Consider the following 16,627-nt stretch of genomic DNA (forward strand, 5'->3'; position numbering starts at 1 on the left):
TTACTTATCACTTAAAGAAACCTGCCTCCATTTAGATGTCCTATGGGCTTATGGAGGGCAGCGGGTGGCTCAGAGGTTAAGATACTGGGCTTGTTGGCTGAAAAGCCGGTAGCCTAGGTTTGAGACAATGTTCCATGTGACGGGGTGAGCTCCCGTCCTCACCCCAGCTCCTGCCAACCTAGCAGTTTGATAGCATACAAATGCAAGTAGATAAATAAGTACCATTTTGGTGGGAAGATAGTGTCCATGAGTTAAATTCCCAATAGAGTGCTTGAATGTCTTAAAATAAAATCTTGCTGGATTCTTCTGAAAAAAGTCCCACTAACAATGAAAATGGTCAGGTTTTGCTTCTCGGCAAAGCAATAAATTCTAAGCAATTCTAAATTCTAAGCAATAATTGAAAAATATACAAAAGCTTCTTGATCCAATTGATTGGAGGAATGTCATTTTCTTTCAGAAATAAAGACGCTCGCTTAGAATTAGAAAATTGGGGGTTGCAGATGGGATGCCAGGCTTCCTTGACTGGACGTGTGATCTCCTCAGAGAAAATCCTCATGCAGAATGAGTCAGTAAGTAACACAGGCTTGTTATCCCTGTCGTCCACCCTTGAGCTGACCTCCGAGGAGGAATCTGAGGAGTCATCCAAGGGAGACACCAGATCATGCAATGTGATTTGCAGAACGTCCTTCCTTCAAAGCCTTTGAAATGGCATTTGTTTCCCTCCCCCTTTTTCGGAGAGCTACTTTTCAGTTACTGAAGTCCTTGTGCTTTTTTTTGTTCCTTCCTTTCCCCCCTGCAGTTTTCTCCAGTGAACTCTGGGGACTGGTTCCGGGATTTGCGCAATATGAAGATAATCAGCGAGACTCGTCTGGAGAGATGGCTCATCCTGTGTAATTACAACCACAGGGATCTGACCCATAATTTTTTGAACTGCTTGAGAAGAGTAGGAAGTCCCATGAATTTTCATATTGAATATCCCAGAATGTGAGCTGTGTTGAATTCTTCATTCCTCAAGGCGTTTTAATTGGCCTTTTTAATATGTACTTATCAGGCATTTTAAACCTAGGTTTCTAAATAAGATAGACATTTAGGTAAATTTTAGGAGGAGCAGGACTGGCTGGCTGGCTGCTTGCTTTTGGCTGTACACTGGATAAAGGGGCTTGGCTTTCTTGTTCCATGATGGCGGGATGAACCCATCCAGCACATTTAATCAGCTGGTTCTGACCTAGGCTTCCCGAGAAAGCATAAATCACAATCTTAGTCTCTTTTATTTATATGGCTATAAATTATGGTCATTAACAGTCTGCAAGGCTTCACAAACAGTCCATGAAGGTTCCGACAGATGTCTGCTCGAGTTGCCACAGCCTTTCAGGGGAATGTTGATAAACACCCACCTTATCTTCCTTGGAATGCTACCAGAGACCCAATTGCCAAATGCAGAGCAAGGCCAAATTTAGCAGAGTCAAACAGAACTTTTCAAAGCTTGAATGGACCAGATGAACTAATTGCTTCCTGCAAAAGCTCACATCCTGTTTGCTCCTCTTTTATGTCTTATGGGAGGGGCCAGTCATCTCCAAGCCTTACTCCCAAGTCGACCCTGTTTTTTAAATTGTTTTTGCCTTTTGGCAGCTCTGCACGTGCGCACATTGGGAACAGGCTCCTGCTGTTCTTCTGCCTCACTGATGTCAGACTCTGGAGGCTCTGGATGGAGCAAATAACTACCAGATGGCCTTGGTCCCCACTCTGCCTCTGAGGCAGAGCCCTCGTCCGAGCCTTCCCCAGACTCCAAGACTGGCCCATGTTCCTCCCCAACCTCCTCACTGCCCGAATCTGCTGCCAGCTCTACTAGTGGCTCGCAGGCCACAACACAGCCACATTACTTAAGAGCCCTCATACTACATTGGCACAACATGAGTGAGGGGGTCTGCAGAAAGAACCCTCATAAAAATCAAGATGGCAGTTGCAGCTACGTGATTGAAACCCCCACTGTTTGGTGCATCGCAGCGGCCATATTGCATAACTATCATAGCTTGGACCAGCTTCACCAACTGAGGGAGTCCATTTGTGCTTAGGTTCCTGCTGATGCTTCCTCTTTGTTGGGGCAGGGAAGTTAACATGGAGATCAGTTGTCCTGGCTCCAGTTAGAATTTGCGTCTATCAGTGAAATTCATGACTGATCACCAAAGGCAGATGCTTTAGACCAGAGGTGTCAAAGTCAAGGCCTGCGGGCCAGATCCGGCCCATGGGGAGCTTAGATCTGGCTCGTGGGGCCACCCTTGAAATAGTGAAGGATTGGCCTGTGATGACTCTGCCAGCAAAAATGAAGCTCAGTGAGGCCGCACGCAGTTTGCCTGTGCTCCTTTTTTGCACACAACATCCTCGCAGCTCTCTGCCAGCGAAAATGGAGGTCGGGGTGGCCAACCTCCATTTTTGCTGGCAGAGGTCTGCAGGAGGATGTCGCGGCCAAAAACGAAGCCTCGACGAGTGACATCAACCTGGCCACGCCCACCTCCAGCCTCCTAAGGTCAAAACACAACTCTGATGCGGCTCTTAATGAAATTGAGTTTGACACCCCTGCTTTAGACTGACATTTGTATACTTAACGGGGCCTTAAGCATCTTATTTCAAGAGTAAATTAAGCTTTAAAAAGAAATGAGCAACCAGTTTTACTCACTTGTAATCTATCGCTTTCCTTTTAACCCCTCCCCTTTTGCCTCACAGCTGAAGCTTTCTGTTTGGTCCACAAAAGAACACACCAAAAATACATTCTGACTAAAAACATATAGATGAGATCGAATAAAATACAACATTGTTTCTTGGCTGCTGTGTATTTTAATTTTTATAAGCTCTAGAATTGTTTTTATATTATATTAATCCTGTTTGCTGCTCAGAGTTACTTGTTCAGATGGGCGGCCATATAAATTGGATCAATAAATAAAAGCATGACATAAACTAGGCAGCAGCGCAGCAGCCTTTTAGAAACAGATACAATTACAAGCCAATTAAAAAGCCTGGGAAAATAAAAAGACATGAAATAGTCGTTGATGTGAAATTATCCTTATCTGAAGATCACATTGCTTTAAAAACCAGGCTTAATGGAAAATCCTAATTAAGCTTGGACAAAGAAAGTATTTTAATTTATGACCGTTTAGTTGATCCCATGCATATTATCTGTTTCTATAAATTACGTCACTATAGACCACTGTTTCTCAACTTTGGCAACTCTTAAGATGTGGACTCAACTCCCAGAATTCTCTAGCCAGTATGCTCACTGAGGAATTCTGGGAGTTAAAGTGCACATGTCTTAGAGTTGCCAAGATTGAGAAACGTTGCTATGGATCAGGTTTCCCTCACAAGAAAGTAAATATAGGTCACTAATAACCTGCAAAAAGGTTGACTATATGAATAGGATGGTGATGAACTTTAATCTACATTTGGCATCATATCTTTGAGAAGCAGATAGTGTATTGAAAAGCATGCTTTGCCCTGTGTCAGAAGATGTCAGAAGGGTAATGTTTTCTAATATGTTCTCATTTTGGTCTGCAGTGTGCCAATAAAAGAGGGTCCTATGTCATTTGTGAAAGTCCTACAACAGCACGTGAATCCTGAGCTACAGCTGGTATGCATGCTGAATTGATAAAAATTGCTTTTGAAGTGTATTCAGTGGAGAAAAAGATAACTGCTGATTAAGCAGATCACTAGAAGGAAATTCCTGAAGGTTGGTTTTTCCAGGAGAAGCCATTTTTTTCTTAGTTGCGAAGTTGTGTCTGACCCATCGCGACCCTGTGGACAATGTTCCTCCAGGCCTTCCTTTCTCTACCATCCTCTGGAGTCCATTTAAGCTCACACTGACTGCTTCAGTGACACCATCCAGCCACCTTATTCTCTGTCATCCCCTTCTTTTGCCCTCAAGTTTTCCCAACATTAGGCTCTTCTCCCGTGAGTCCTTCCTTCTCATTAGGTGGCCAAAATATTTGAGTTTCCTCTTCAGGATCTGGCCTTTTATGGAGCAGTCAGGGTGAATCTCTAGGACTGACCGGTTTGATTGTCTTGCAGTCCAAGGGATCCACAGTGACAAGAGTCTTCTCCAGCACCATAGTTCAAAGAGAAGAAGCAATACAATTGGCCAAAGTAGAAACATAGATTTTTGCATGGTTATGATTAAATTTGGTATGTCAACAGCTGTTCCTGTATCCCGATATGGAAGCTTCTTTTATTTCCAGAATATTCTGGAAATAAGTCCAAAGGAATAGAATCAGAGTTGGGAGAGTTTATAAGTGAATCACTTCTATTTGGAATGGTAGAGTGATTTGAAAGTTTTAAAAGCAATCTGTCTCAGATCTCTTAGAAACAGTCACAAACAAGATGCAGGAACAATAGCCACAAGCTGGAACACTGAGCTGCTGTTTCCAACAAAGGCTGAACCCAGAGCAGCTACGTACATCTCTCACAGGCAGTTGGTTGCAATGAATCAGGTCTCACCGTTTGCACGGTGAGGAGCCTTATTGAATGACGATGCTATGCTTGCCACGCCATATGTCGAGACCTGGGACTTGGACGTGGGGTCACGCCTCATCATCTGACTGCTCCAAAGGATCAGGGGATGCTTGTGGTTGATGAGCTTCCTCAGATGAATCATGTCTTGAAAGATTCCTGAGGTTGACAATCCACAAGCTCAACTGTGACAAGAGAATCTGAATCATAGCTTACGAAGCCATGATGGATGAAAAGACAGCATTGTAGGGAACAGGTATCCACACAAAGGGATAAGGGATAAGTCTTCCCTCCTTGAATGGTTCTGCTTATCTTGTTTCTGTTTCTAGGTATTATGTGTACTGTCTTCCAACAAGAAGGACTGTTACGATTCTGTGAAGAAGTTCCTGAGTCTTCACCAGCCTATCCCTAGCCAGTGTGTGCTTGTCCGTACATTGTCTAAACAAGGAATGATGATGAGTGTGGCTACAAAAATTGCTATGCAGATCATCTGTAAGCTTGGAGGGGAACTCTGGGCAGTTGAGATACCAGTAAGTAATACTTTCTATATACTGTAAGCTAGATATTGACCATGTCATGGACAAAAGCAGGGGTGGGCTTCAAAAATTTCAGCAACGGGTTCTCTGCCCAGTTGCTGAGTGGGCATGGCCTAGTTGGCCTCCCGCACCACTGTGGTAGAGGTGGGATTCAGCCAGTGTGCACCTATTCAGAAGAACCGGTTGTTAACTTTCTAAGCAGTTGGGAGAACCAGTTGTTGGAAGGAATCTCATTTTGTTTTTTCCCCACTTTACAGGGCTAATCCTGTAAGGAAGGCAGGAGGGAAACATTCTGGTGTTGTTTCTAGTCTAATCTTTATTGCCCTGCTTACAGAAACTGCCTCTCCGGTTAACCCTGATTACATTGTAACAGCTAAGGCGAAGCGCCCATTGACATGAGTGACCTTGAGTTGGCCATGCCCACCCAGTCACATGACCGCTGAGCCCCGCCTACCCAGCTGGGCAGAGAACCCATTGTTAAATTATTTGAATCCCACCACTGCACTGTGGGGGAGCGTTTTCATCTTCCCCAGGCTCCGGAGGCTTTCCTTGAGCCTCTGGGAGGGTGAAAACTGCCTCCCCCAGGCTCTGTAGGCCTTCTGGGAGGCCAATTTCAACCCCCTCTCCAAGCCTCCGCACAGGGCCTGCACTTACAACACATCCAAAATGGGCCATGTGGAGACTCCTGGGAGGGGGGTGGGTGGGCGGGGCGAGCCAAGGGTGGGATTTGGAGGTTATCCAAACCAGCCATAACGTTAGCTACAGGTTCTCCTGAATCCAGGCGAGCCTGTACCAGCCCATGCCTGGACAGAAGTAAGATTAACATTTTTGGTTAGTCCTGAAATGATTTACAATCAAGCCATGGTTTGTGATTTTGGTGTATCTAACAGCAGGAACTAAATCCTTCCTAGTCTAACACATGCTGCTGAAAATAAGAGAGTGTGTCTGTCCATCTATCTCTTCCCATGTAAAACTGTTTTGTAATCATCCAATCTGTCCTAAGAATTCTACACCGCATGTCAGGCATTTGTTCTCTTGAAAATGTCTTGACTATTCCTTTCAAGCAGGAAATGCCAAGAAGTGGAAGTGTGATATTGATTGTACATCTACCGTGTTTCCCCGAAAATAAGACAGGGTCTCATTTTCTTTTGATTCCCGAAATAAGCACTTGGCCTTATTTTCAGAGAGGTTTTATTATTTTTGAGGTGCAGGAAGCAGCGAGCGTGGTCACCTCATGGCTGCTGCTGTGTTGCAATTTTTTCAGGGAGGGCTTATTTTCAGGGGAAGGCTTATTTCAGCGCATGCGCTCAAAAGCCCGATTGGGCTTAATATCTGGGGAGGTCTTATTTTCAGGGAAACAGGGTAGGAAATGGAATGACAATGCAGGTAGTCCTTGACTTACAACAGTTCCTTTAATGACTGTTCAAAGTTACAATGGCACTAAAAAAAAGTGACTTATGACCCTTTTTCACATTTACAACCCCTGCAGCATCCCCATGGTCACATGATCGAAGTTCGGACATGATCGAAATTAAGACACTTGGCAACTGAAATATATGTTTATGATGGCTGCAGTGTCCCAGGGTCATGTGATCATCTTTTGCAAACTTCTGACAAAGAAAGCCGTATTTCACTTAACCGTGTTACTAACTTAACAGCTGCAGTGATTCACTTTACACCTATCTCGCATAGCAACAGAAATTTTGGGCTCAATTGTGGTCATAAGTCGAGGAATACCTATATCTGCAGCTTATATTTCGTTATCTCATTTATTAGGAGAATCTTCTAATTCTATCATGCAAGTTTTTAAAGAGATTACTGTCTTTAAAAGACTCTTTTTAAAGCCTCAGCTTAAATTTTGTATTTTTATGACTTCACACTAATTTAAAATCTATAGTTTTATACACTGGATGGCCTTTCCAGTGCTTTAATCTGTAATGTAAATACTTTTAGTAACACTTACTATTTTAATATATTTTAGTTTTTTATATACTTTTCTCCACTGTTCTTTTTTATGTACAGTAAGTGTCCTTGATGGGACTTTTAAAATGCAATTTTCTCATGATCTTTTTAAAGCAAAACTATACCCTACATCCAAAACTATACCCTAGATTTCAGAAATTTTCAGAAATATATTCTACACTTTGAACCAAATTTGACCAAATATTAATCCAGTGTACTTTATTAAGCGTTACTATCCATCCTATAATTCATTTCATTTTGTAAATTCTCATCTATAGAAGTTTATGGATAATTTCCCTTATCAGACTACTGAAGGAGGAAAATTAAGGCAAGGTGCTACTGTTGCTTGCAGCTTCCCTACAAGTTCTTCCATGCCACATAAAGATTCCACATTGAATTTCCTATTCAAACTGTGTACAGCTAGTCCTCAATATACAACTGTAATGGAGCCTGCCTATTAAGCAAACCAATGGTTTCCCACCCATGGGTCCATCATAAAATGCAGTCACATGACCACAGGACATGGCAAATGCCGGTAAAGGTGGCCTTGCTGCTGAGTGCCCAAAGTTCAGTCACATGACCACAGGAGGTGCCCAGACATCAGAACTGTGAATCCAGGTTGTAAGTCCCTTTTTTCAGATCGGTCATAACTCTGTGCTGTGGCCTGCCAGTGGCCAGTGAAGCTGGCAGCAGATTCAGACAGTGAGGTTGGGGAGGAACATGGGCCAGTCCTGGAGTCTGTAGAAGGCTCTGATGAGGGATCTGTGTCAGAGGCAGAGAGGGGGCCAGGGCCGTATGCCAGTTATCAGCTGCCTTTGGAGTCTGATATCAGTGAGGCAGCCAAACAGCTGGAGCCTGTTCCCAGTGTGTGCTTGCACAGTGTTGCCAGACAAAGGGAACAGCTAAAGAACAGGGGTCGACTTGGGAGTAAGGCCACAAGTGGACGATGAATAGCCTCTCCCAGAGGAAATAAAAGAGGAGCAAAAGGGGAGTGGAGTTTGCAGGAGGCAATTAGTTCGCTTAATTGGTTAGTGACTCTCCAAGACTCTTGCCAAGTTCTGCAGATATCAGCCTGTCAGCTCTCCAAGCCAGATAAGGTTCGTGACTGTAAATCCTCCTTTGGGAGACTTTGCTGGCTGTGAATGAGCAGAATTTACTGTAAATTAATAAAAGGGTTTTTTGCCGGGACAAGGAATTTGTTTCCTGCTGTCGGGAAGCCTCGGTCGGAACACTCTGAGCAGCCTCTAAGTTAACCCATTGGAAATGGAAGACTACCCGTAATCCAGAGGTCTTGCCTCATGTCTGGGCTTGGGACATCGATCATGTTAAAGAAACATCAGGTTTTGTTTTATCCTCTAATTCAGTCGTTTTATTTATTTGACAGTTGAAGTCCCTCATGGTCGTCGGCATTGATGTCAACAAAGACACCCTAACCAAAGGAAATTCAGTCGTTGGATTTGTGGCTAGCCTGAATTCCTCAATAACTAAGTAAGATTTTTTATTTCCAGCAAGTTTCAGGAGTTGCAATGGCAGCTCCATGCTGAGGTAATGCAAGCTCATCCTTTTCACATCATCGTCCGTTACTCTTAGTGAGGATTTCCTGCCTATTTAACATGTCTCATTACCTGCACCAGCCCCCACATTTGTAACTGTTTTTTTTAACAATATTGATAGTCCTCAACTTACTGGCCACAGTTTACAACCAAAATTTCTGTTGCTAAGTTCAGTAACATCTGGAAGAGAAGTTCCCCATTCCTGGGCCTGCGTTATTCTTTTAACTATGCCGAGAGCTTTGTAACTAATTGACATTCTCTTGTGTGCAGGTGGTATTCGCGTTGCATTTTGCAGTGTGCAGGAACCAGTATGGCAGATTGTTTAAGGACCTGCATGGAAGGTAAAAGAGTAGCTTATAAAGGGTGTGAAATATCCTTTGCACATAGAGTTCATCTCCAACTTACAACTATTTGTTAAGTGACTGTTCAAAAAAGGGAGAAAAAAGGGACATACAACTTGCCCCAATTGCAAACACTTCACACGATCAAAATTCGGACGCTTGGTAACTGGCATGTATTGGCTCATCTCATTGCCATTTGCGACTTTTCCAGCCAGCTTCCAACAAACAAGGTCAATGGAGAGGGAACTAGATTCACCTAATATGTGAGTCACTTAACAACGGCACCATGTTCATTTAACCAAGATGGCAAAAAGGCCGTAAAATTGGGCATGGCTCACTTAACAACCACTTTGCTTAGCACCCGAAATTCTGATCTCAATTTGTAGTTCTAAGGTGAGGACTGTCTGTATATCAACTGGCTAGTGGGGGGAGGGGGGCAATACTAGATCCTTTTTCAGTAAAGATGATACAAGATACAATGTTTTGGTTAAGGCCATACTTGACATACTGCATCCAGTTTTGGTTGCCACGATGTAAAAAAGATGTGGAGACTCTAGAAAGAGTGCAGAGAAGAGCAACAAAGAAGATTAGGGGACTGGAGGCTAAAACATATGAAGAACGGTTGCAGGAACTGGGTATGTCTAGTTTAATGAAAAGAAGGACCAGGGGTGACATTATAGCAGAGTTCCAATATCTCAGGGGTTGTCACAAAGAAGAGGGAATCAATCTATTCTCCAAAGCACTTGAAGGCAGGACAAGAAGCAATGGGTGAAAACTAATCAAGGAGAGAAGCAGCTTAGAACTAAGGAGAAATTTCCTGACAATTAGAACAATTAATCAGTAGAACAACTTGCCTCCAGAAGTTGTGAATGCTCCAACACTGAAAGTTTTTAAGATGATGTTGGATAACCATTTGTCTGAAGTGGTATAGAGTTTCCTGCCTAAGCAGGGGGTTGGACTAGAAGACCTACAAAGTGCCTTCCAACTCTGTTATTCTATTCTAAATGTAGCAAGAGAAATAATTTAATATTGCCCCCAGCTATACTCCGCATAGTAATATGCCTTCTTCAAGCAAGTGGCAAGTTTTTTTAAAAAATGTGGACAGGTGCAAAACATTTTGTACTGTGTTCATTTATCTAGAAGCTGCCCCTGTAATAATAAAGTCTACCTTGCAGCTGGTTTCCTTCCCTCCATCACTTACCTGAATCCAGTCTATTTTTATTTCTCCTCCTTGCAATTCTACAGGTGCTATAAACAATTGGCAGAAATGTAATGGACATCCACCAGCACGCATAATCATATATCGGGATGGTGTAGGAGATGGGCAGTTGAAGATGGTGATGGATTATGAAGTCCCACAGTTACTGAGTGTCCTTGATGAAAGCAGTGTGGGGTGCCGGTAAATATTGCTTATCTTGCACCAGGTTAGCAATAGAATATGCCAGATAGTCAATTTTCCCCATGCTGTTCCATTCCTGTGCAAATGGCCCACTCTCCAAACTCCAAAGATAAAAGAATTGGAGGAATTTCAGGGTGCTACTTGATTCAGGAGGACCTGCAAATTCTCCTTCCGTGTTTCGAATGGATTCTGCCTTCCATCTTTGTTAGATCACACCTGGTCAGTACTGTATTTGTACTATCTTGATTTTACAAGTTTCTTTTTGCAAATAGAGGGATTCATGCAGAGAGAGGAGGAAAATTTGGGTACTGGCATTTCTGTTCAATACTTATAGGCAGGGGACTGGGCCTTACGTTCGCATTTGTTTCTTCTCTGGGAATATGAAAACTTTATATATGAAAACCATCATTCCTGAATAAAATATTATGAAATAATAACAATTGCTGGGAGCCAGATTTTATCTGCAGCATCTTCCATTTCACAGAGCGGTGCAGTGGCCTAATGGTGGAACTCTCACTTCACAACCAGGAGGCTGTGAGTTTGATCCTAGGTAGCAGCAAATATTTCTCGCTTTGGGCACAATGAGAATGCATCTGCTGCATTGGCGACAGGAAGGGCATCCAGCCAGTAAACACTCCGCTCCATTCAGTTGCCTAGACTGCACCCTGCAAGGGATTATGGGGTTGTTAAAAGACAAAAAAAAACTTTAATTGATCAGTGATTAATCAAGAAATGCATTGCTTTTTCATTGTATTTCTTTTCTTTTTTACTTTTAATACTGGAAGACCTAAGATGACATTGATCATTGTGAAAAAGAAATGCCTCTCTCGCTTCTTCGTTGAGTCTCATGGGGGCCTGAGGAATCCTCCTGTTGGAACAGTTATTGATACAGAAGCCACCCAACCAACCTGGCAAGTATACGTTGTCATAATATATACCTTCTTAGGTCTACATATCACAATGATAAAGAAACCTTTATAGTTGGAGAAGATATATATATATATCTTCTCCAACTATACACATACATACATACATACATACACATACACATACACATACACATACACACATATATATGTATGTTGTATTTGTGTATATATATATTCTGACCCCCCTCTGTGAGTCACACCCACACAAGATTACTGCTAGCCAATTTATTCACAGTAATTAACACACGGACAAGACTTTGGCAGCAACCCAGGCTTCCACAGATAAGAAATACACACAAGAGCTTCTCCAGCTTGAGTATAATGGTTGTGTCCTGCAAAAAGCCTCCTCCCAAAGTCTCTTCTTATATACTCTCTTGGGAGGAGCCTAATCACAACCACCTGGCCCCAATTATCTTCTATATCTCCGTAGTTGCTGCCGGCGCTTATCTGCCCGTCTTTGCCTGGCGTCCGGGACTAACTCCCTTAGCTCCTCCCCACTGCTCCAGGGTCTGATGTCTTTACCACTGCTCCAGGGCCTGATGTCAGGGACAAACTCCCTTTGGCTTTCACCACTGCTCCATGCCTCAGGTACCTCCTGGTGGCCAACCAACCTCTCTGGTCCCTGCTCGGAGTCTGAACCCTGTCCAGGGTCCTCCACATCTTCCAGAGCCGACTCATAGGGTCCCTCGCTATCGGAGTCCATTGGCAGCTCCAACGGCTCCTGCTGGGCCACAACATATAAATATGTGTGTATGTATGTATGTACGTATGTAAATACATACATACATACATACATACATACATACATACATACATACATACATACATATAGGAGCGTGGTTGCTGATATGATGCTATAGTTGGTTATTTTGAGATGTTGGAAGGTTTTAAAGAAAGAACATAGGTGTGTGAAGCACTGCTTTGTATACATCAAGAACATACAATCAATCCTCCTAAGTTAATATTTGCTTATCCTGATATAATGGGATGCAGTGGCTCATTGGTTAAAGATGCTTCAACTGGAAAGCTGGCAGGCTGACAGCCAGGGTTTGAGACCCGAGCGTCTTGCAATGGTGTGAGTGCTTGTTCCAGCTCCTGCCCCCTAGCAGTTCAAAAGCATGCAAATGCAAGTAGATTAATAATCCCAAAGGTGCTTTTTCAAGACTTCCTGGGTTTTGAACCTGACCTGGATGACTGAGAATCTCCATAGACAAGTAGATTAATAGGTGTCACTTTGGTGGGAAGGTAACAACATTCAGTGCACCTTTGTATAGCCATGCTGGTCACCTGACCATGGAAATTGTCTTTGGACAATGGCAACTCCCTCGGCCAAGTAATGGAGATGAGCAACGCGCCCGAGAGTCAGACATGACTGGACAGGAACACCTTTGCCTTTACCTTGTATCCAAGGGTGGGCTGCTATGGGTTTGGCCGGGTTCGTGAGAACCTCAAATCCAACCCCTGACTGGCCCCGCCCGCCCTGCCCATCCTCCTCCCAGGAGTCTCTATGCAGCCCGTTTTGGATGCGAGGTAAGTGCAGGGCCCGCACGCAGGCTCGGGGAGGGGGAAAACTGGGCCTCCCAAAAGTTCTGGAAGGCTGGAAACGTGCCCTCCCAGAGACTTAAGGAAAGCCTCCGGAGCCTGGGGAAGGCAAAAAAGCCCCCCCCCCCCGCCATGGTGCAGGAGGCAGACTAGGCCATGCCCACCATGGCTACGCCCACCTGGCAACCGGGCAGAGAACCCATTGCTGAAATTTTTGAAGCCCACCCCTGCTTGTATCCTAACGTAATATAAATAGAACCAAGTTCCTTTACACTGAGTTATACATACAAACGACTTAACAAATGAATTTTTAAGTTTTCAAAACATTTCTTGTGTTTTTACTTTAGTTGCAGTTGATCTCCAATTAACATCAGTTAATTTAATGATTAGGAAGGCAGGATAGAAATCATAAGAAACCCTTCTGTCCATGAATTGTTGCCTATATTATCGCTGTTAATCAGTTCATGCCCTCACGACATTTTTCCCAGGACTAATTGTACCTTTGTTCAACAGGTATGATTTTTTCTTGATTAGCCAACTTGCACGCCAAGGGACTGTCAATCCCACGTACTATAATGTGGTTTATGATGACAACAAGTTAAAGCCGGACCATATGCAGCGGCTCACTTTCAAGATGTGTCACCTCTACTACAATTGGCCTGTAAGTAGCACTTCCGTCAGCAGTCCTTCCTGTCTCCTGATGAAGTTAGGAAGGAAATGATCTCTTCTAGATAACATCTTCCAGATGTGGTAGATTTCAACTCCTAGTCACCCAGCCAACAAAGTTTGCTCACTGAGAATGCCAAAAGTTGTAGCCCAAAGTTTCTGGAGTGAGACAGAGACGACCTCTGTGCCCTTCCTGATTCTGCCATTTCCCTTGACAGCCATTCAGATATGGTAGCACCACCATTCATCCATCAGCCAGCTAAGCAGCTGGTCCCACAAGGCATCGCTTTGAGGAACACCCATTTTTGCAAAGGGGGCAGGGTTTCAGTAGGCCAAAAATGCAGTATTCAGTGTATAATACGCACCCAGATTTTAACCCTTTTTTGAGAGAATAAGGTCCGTCTTATAATCTGAAAAATACGATATATAGAAGGTATTCCAGAAATATCTTACTGCTTTTGGCCACAGGTGGCAGTACAAGCTAGTGGCATCCCCATTCTTTTTTTTTTTTCTTCCCTTGCTTCCTAGGGGTTAATCAGAGTACCAGCACCTTGTCAATATGCCAACAAGCTGACGTTTTTGGTCAGCCAGAGCATCCACCGAGAGCCAAGCCTGGAACTGGCAAACAAGCTTTTCTATTTGTGAAGATGCCCAAGAAGGAGCAGCAGGGAGAAAGAGTTTGGTTTCTAAAGGAAAGCACTGTCTTCCCTTTCTGCGGCTGCTTCAGTTCCAGGAAGAGGAGGTGCAGCATTTCCTTGCCTTCACTCACACCTGTAACCTTGGATTTAAAACAAAACATGCTGGTTTGTTGTATGTTTTAATGAGAATTCTTAGTGGGGAAGACCTCTCCTTATTTCACAGTGTTGTTTATTCTTGTAACTGAATGTTTAAGACTCTCATAGACGGAAATATTTTAGAAATATTTTGTAATTTACTTATTTGTGTTACTAAAATGTTTGTAATAAAGCATGCCTTAAATCCTAGATGATTGTTATTGGCTGAAGGGTGCTTGGACATATATTTATTATTAATGTTAACATTTTATTTGGTCTCTCACATTGCATATAGAACAATCTTCCGGAGGTAGGTACTTTCCAGATGCCTTGGGCTTCGGTTAGTACAGCAGTTTTAAAACAAAAAATATACATAACCATGACAACAATATGACTGTAACTTTAACTTTATTTTTTTTTATAAGAAAATGTTTTATTTTATAAAATACAGGTAGTCCTTGACTTACAACCATTTGTTTAGTGACCATTCCAAGTTACAACAGTACTGAAAAAAGTGACTTTTTTCATACTTACGACCAGTGGTGGGTTTCCATTTTTTTAATTACCGGTTTGCTCATGTGTGTACGCCTGCGACGCTTCTGCACATGCGCAGACGTGTCTGGCTGGGTGGACGGAGCCTCCCGCCGTTGTCACTACTGGTTTGCCTGGTCTGGACCGAACCGGGAACAACCCACCTCTGCTTAAGACTGTTGCAGCATTCCCATGGTCACGTGATCAAAAGTTGCCTGCTCAGCAACTGGCCTGTAATTGTGATGGTTACAGTGTCCCCAAGTGATGTGATCGTTTAAGGGGACTGGAGGCTGAAACATACAAAGAATGGCTGTTGGGTCTGGGTAGTTTAAGGAAAAGAAGGATTAGGGGTGACATGATAGCAGTGTTCCAATAGCTCAGGGGCTGCCACAAAGAAGTGGGAGTCAAACTATTCTCTAAGGCACCTGAGGGCAGAACAAGAAGCAATGGGGGGAAACTAATCAAGGAGAGAAGCAACTTAGAACTAAGGAGAAATTTCCTGACAGTGAGAACGATTAATCAGTAGAACAACTTGCCTCCAGAAGTTGTGAATGCCCCAACACTGGAAGTTTTTAAGAAGAGATTGGACAGCCACTTGTCTAAAATGGTATAGGTTTTCCTGTCTAAGTAGAGGGTTGGACTAGAAGACCTCCAAAGTCCTTTCCAGCTCTGTTATTCTATTCTATTCTATTCTATTCTATTCTAACCTTCTGATAAGCAAAATCAAAGCACCCAGGAAAGCGATTCACTTAACAAACGTTACTAATGTAACAACAGCAATGATTCACTTAATGACTCCCAAGAAAAGTTACCAGATGGGGCAAAGCTCACTTAACAACTGTCTTTCTCCAGCATTGGAAATGCAGGGCTCAGTCATGGTCATAAATCAAGGGCTACCTGTACTTAAATGATTGCATTATATCTAAAGTAGCCCTTCCCCGATTGGGGAAGACTGATATAAATGACACATAACACATAAATAAACAAAATTAGAGTTTCCCTCTGCTAGGTGGGAGTCATAGGCACTAGTGTATATATAAGTGTCAAGCCCAACATGAGGCATTCGTATGGTTCAACACATTTTCTTTTTTGACATTTGAGTTGAAAAGCAGAACAGTTTTTTCTTTCCCTAAGTCCGTGATGGTCAACCTATGGCACGCATGCCACAGGTGGCAATCAGAGTCCTCCCTGAGGGCACGCCAGCCGCCGCCCCAACCCAGATCCACTGTGCATGCATGCGTGCCTCCCACTGGCCATGCTGGTCTTCAGGTCTCTACCGTGCATATGGGGGATGTGCGCGCATGCACGGGAGATGGTGCATGTGTGTGGGGCGCTCGCATTGCATTTTGGAGTCTTGTGCAATGCACCCATGCCCCATTTTGTCTTCCAGGTTGGTGCAGGCCCCCTCGCGTCCCATTTTGGGCCTGGAAACCTCCTGTGCCAACCTGGAAGCCATAAATGGGCATGCATGTGGGTGGCGGGGTGCATTCATGGTGGGGCTCACATTGTGTTTCGGGATTGCTCTTTTTGGGCACTCAGCACCAAAAAGGTTAACCATCACTGCCCTAGGTAATGTACAGGAATATTATTGGTACAGAAAAGAAAGGAAGACTTTATTACAAAAAAAACCCTTTTAAATAGGGAATTCAGAACATCAATCTTGAGCCAAATCAATATAATAATCAGCTTATATGTTAGCTTTATCTCTTGTTTCTTCAAGTTTCTGAAAAATTCTTTCAAATTTCATCATATTTCATTTCATATTAAAGCAGACGATATTGGCTTTCTGATCCTATTCTTACTGGACCACTGCAAAGCTCTAAGCACATATCCAAACAAGATATTTCGGTAATCCTTTATGTAAGTTAGATCGATAAGTTAATAAAAGGATTATCCCCTCC

General features: G+C 43.3%; 1 protein-coding gene across 1 annotated transcript in view; it reads left to right on the forward strand.

Annotated features, from left to right (window-relative positions):
- PIWIL4 (piwi like RNA-mediated gene silencing 4) overlaps window positions 1-14,067 on the forward strand; it is a 35,471-nt gene extending 21,404 nt beyond the window's left edge. The window contains exons 10-19 of the mRNA XM_032219721.1: window positions 458-569; window positions 800-984; window positions 3,547-3,619; window positions 4,824-5,024; window positions 8,377-8,480; window positions 8,816-8,886; window positions 10,132-10,285; window positions 11,071-11,196; window positions 13,270-13,417; window positions 13,951-14,067. Of these exons, the coding sequence (XP_032075612.1) occupies window positions 458-569; window positions 800-984; window positions 3,547-3,619; window positions 4,824-5,024; window positions 8,377-8,480; window positions 8,816-8,886; window positions 10,132-10,285; window positions 11,071-11,196; window positions 13,270-13,417; window positions 13,951-14,067 (1,291 nt within the window). The remainder of the gene's footprint in view (window positions 1-457; window positions 570-799; window positions 985-3,546; window positions 3,620-4,823; window positions 5,025-8,376; window positions 8,481-8,815; window positions 8,887-10,131; window positions 10,286-11,070; window positions 11,197-13,269; window positions 13,418-13,950) is intronic.
- The last annotated feature ends 2,560 nt before the right edge of the window (window positions 14,068-16,627 follow it).

The sequence above is a fragment of the Thamnophis elegans genome, chromosome 6 (genome assembly GCF_009769535.1).
Source record: "Thamnophis elegans isolate rThaEle1 chromosome 6, rThaEle1.pri, whole genome shotgun sequence".
Taxonomy (NCBI): Eukaryota; Metazoa; Chordata; class Lepidosauria; order Squamata; family Colubridae; genus Thamnophis; species Thamnophis elegans.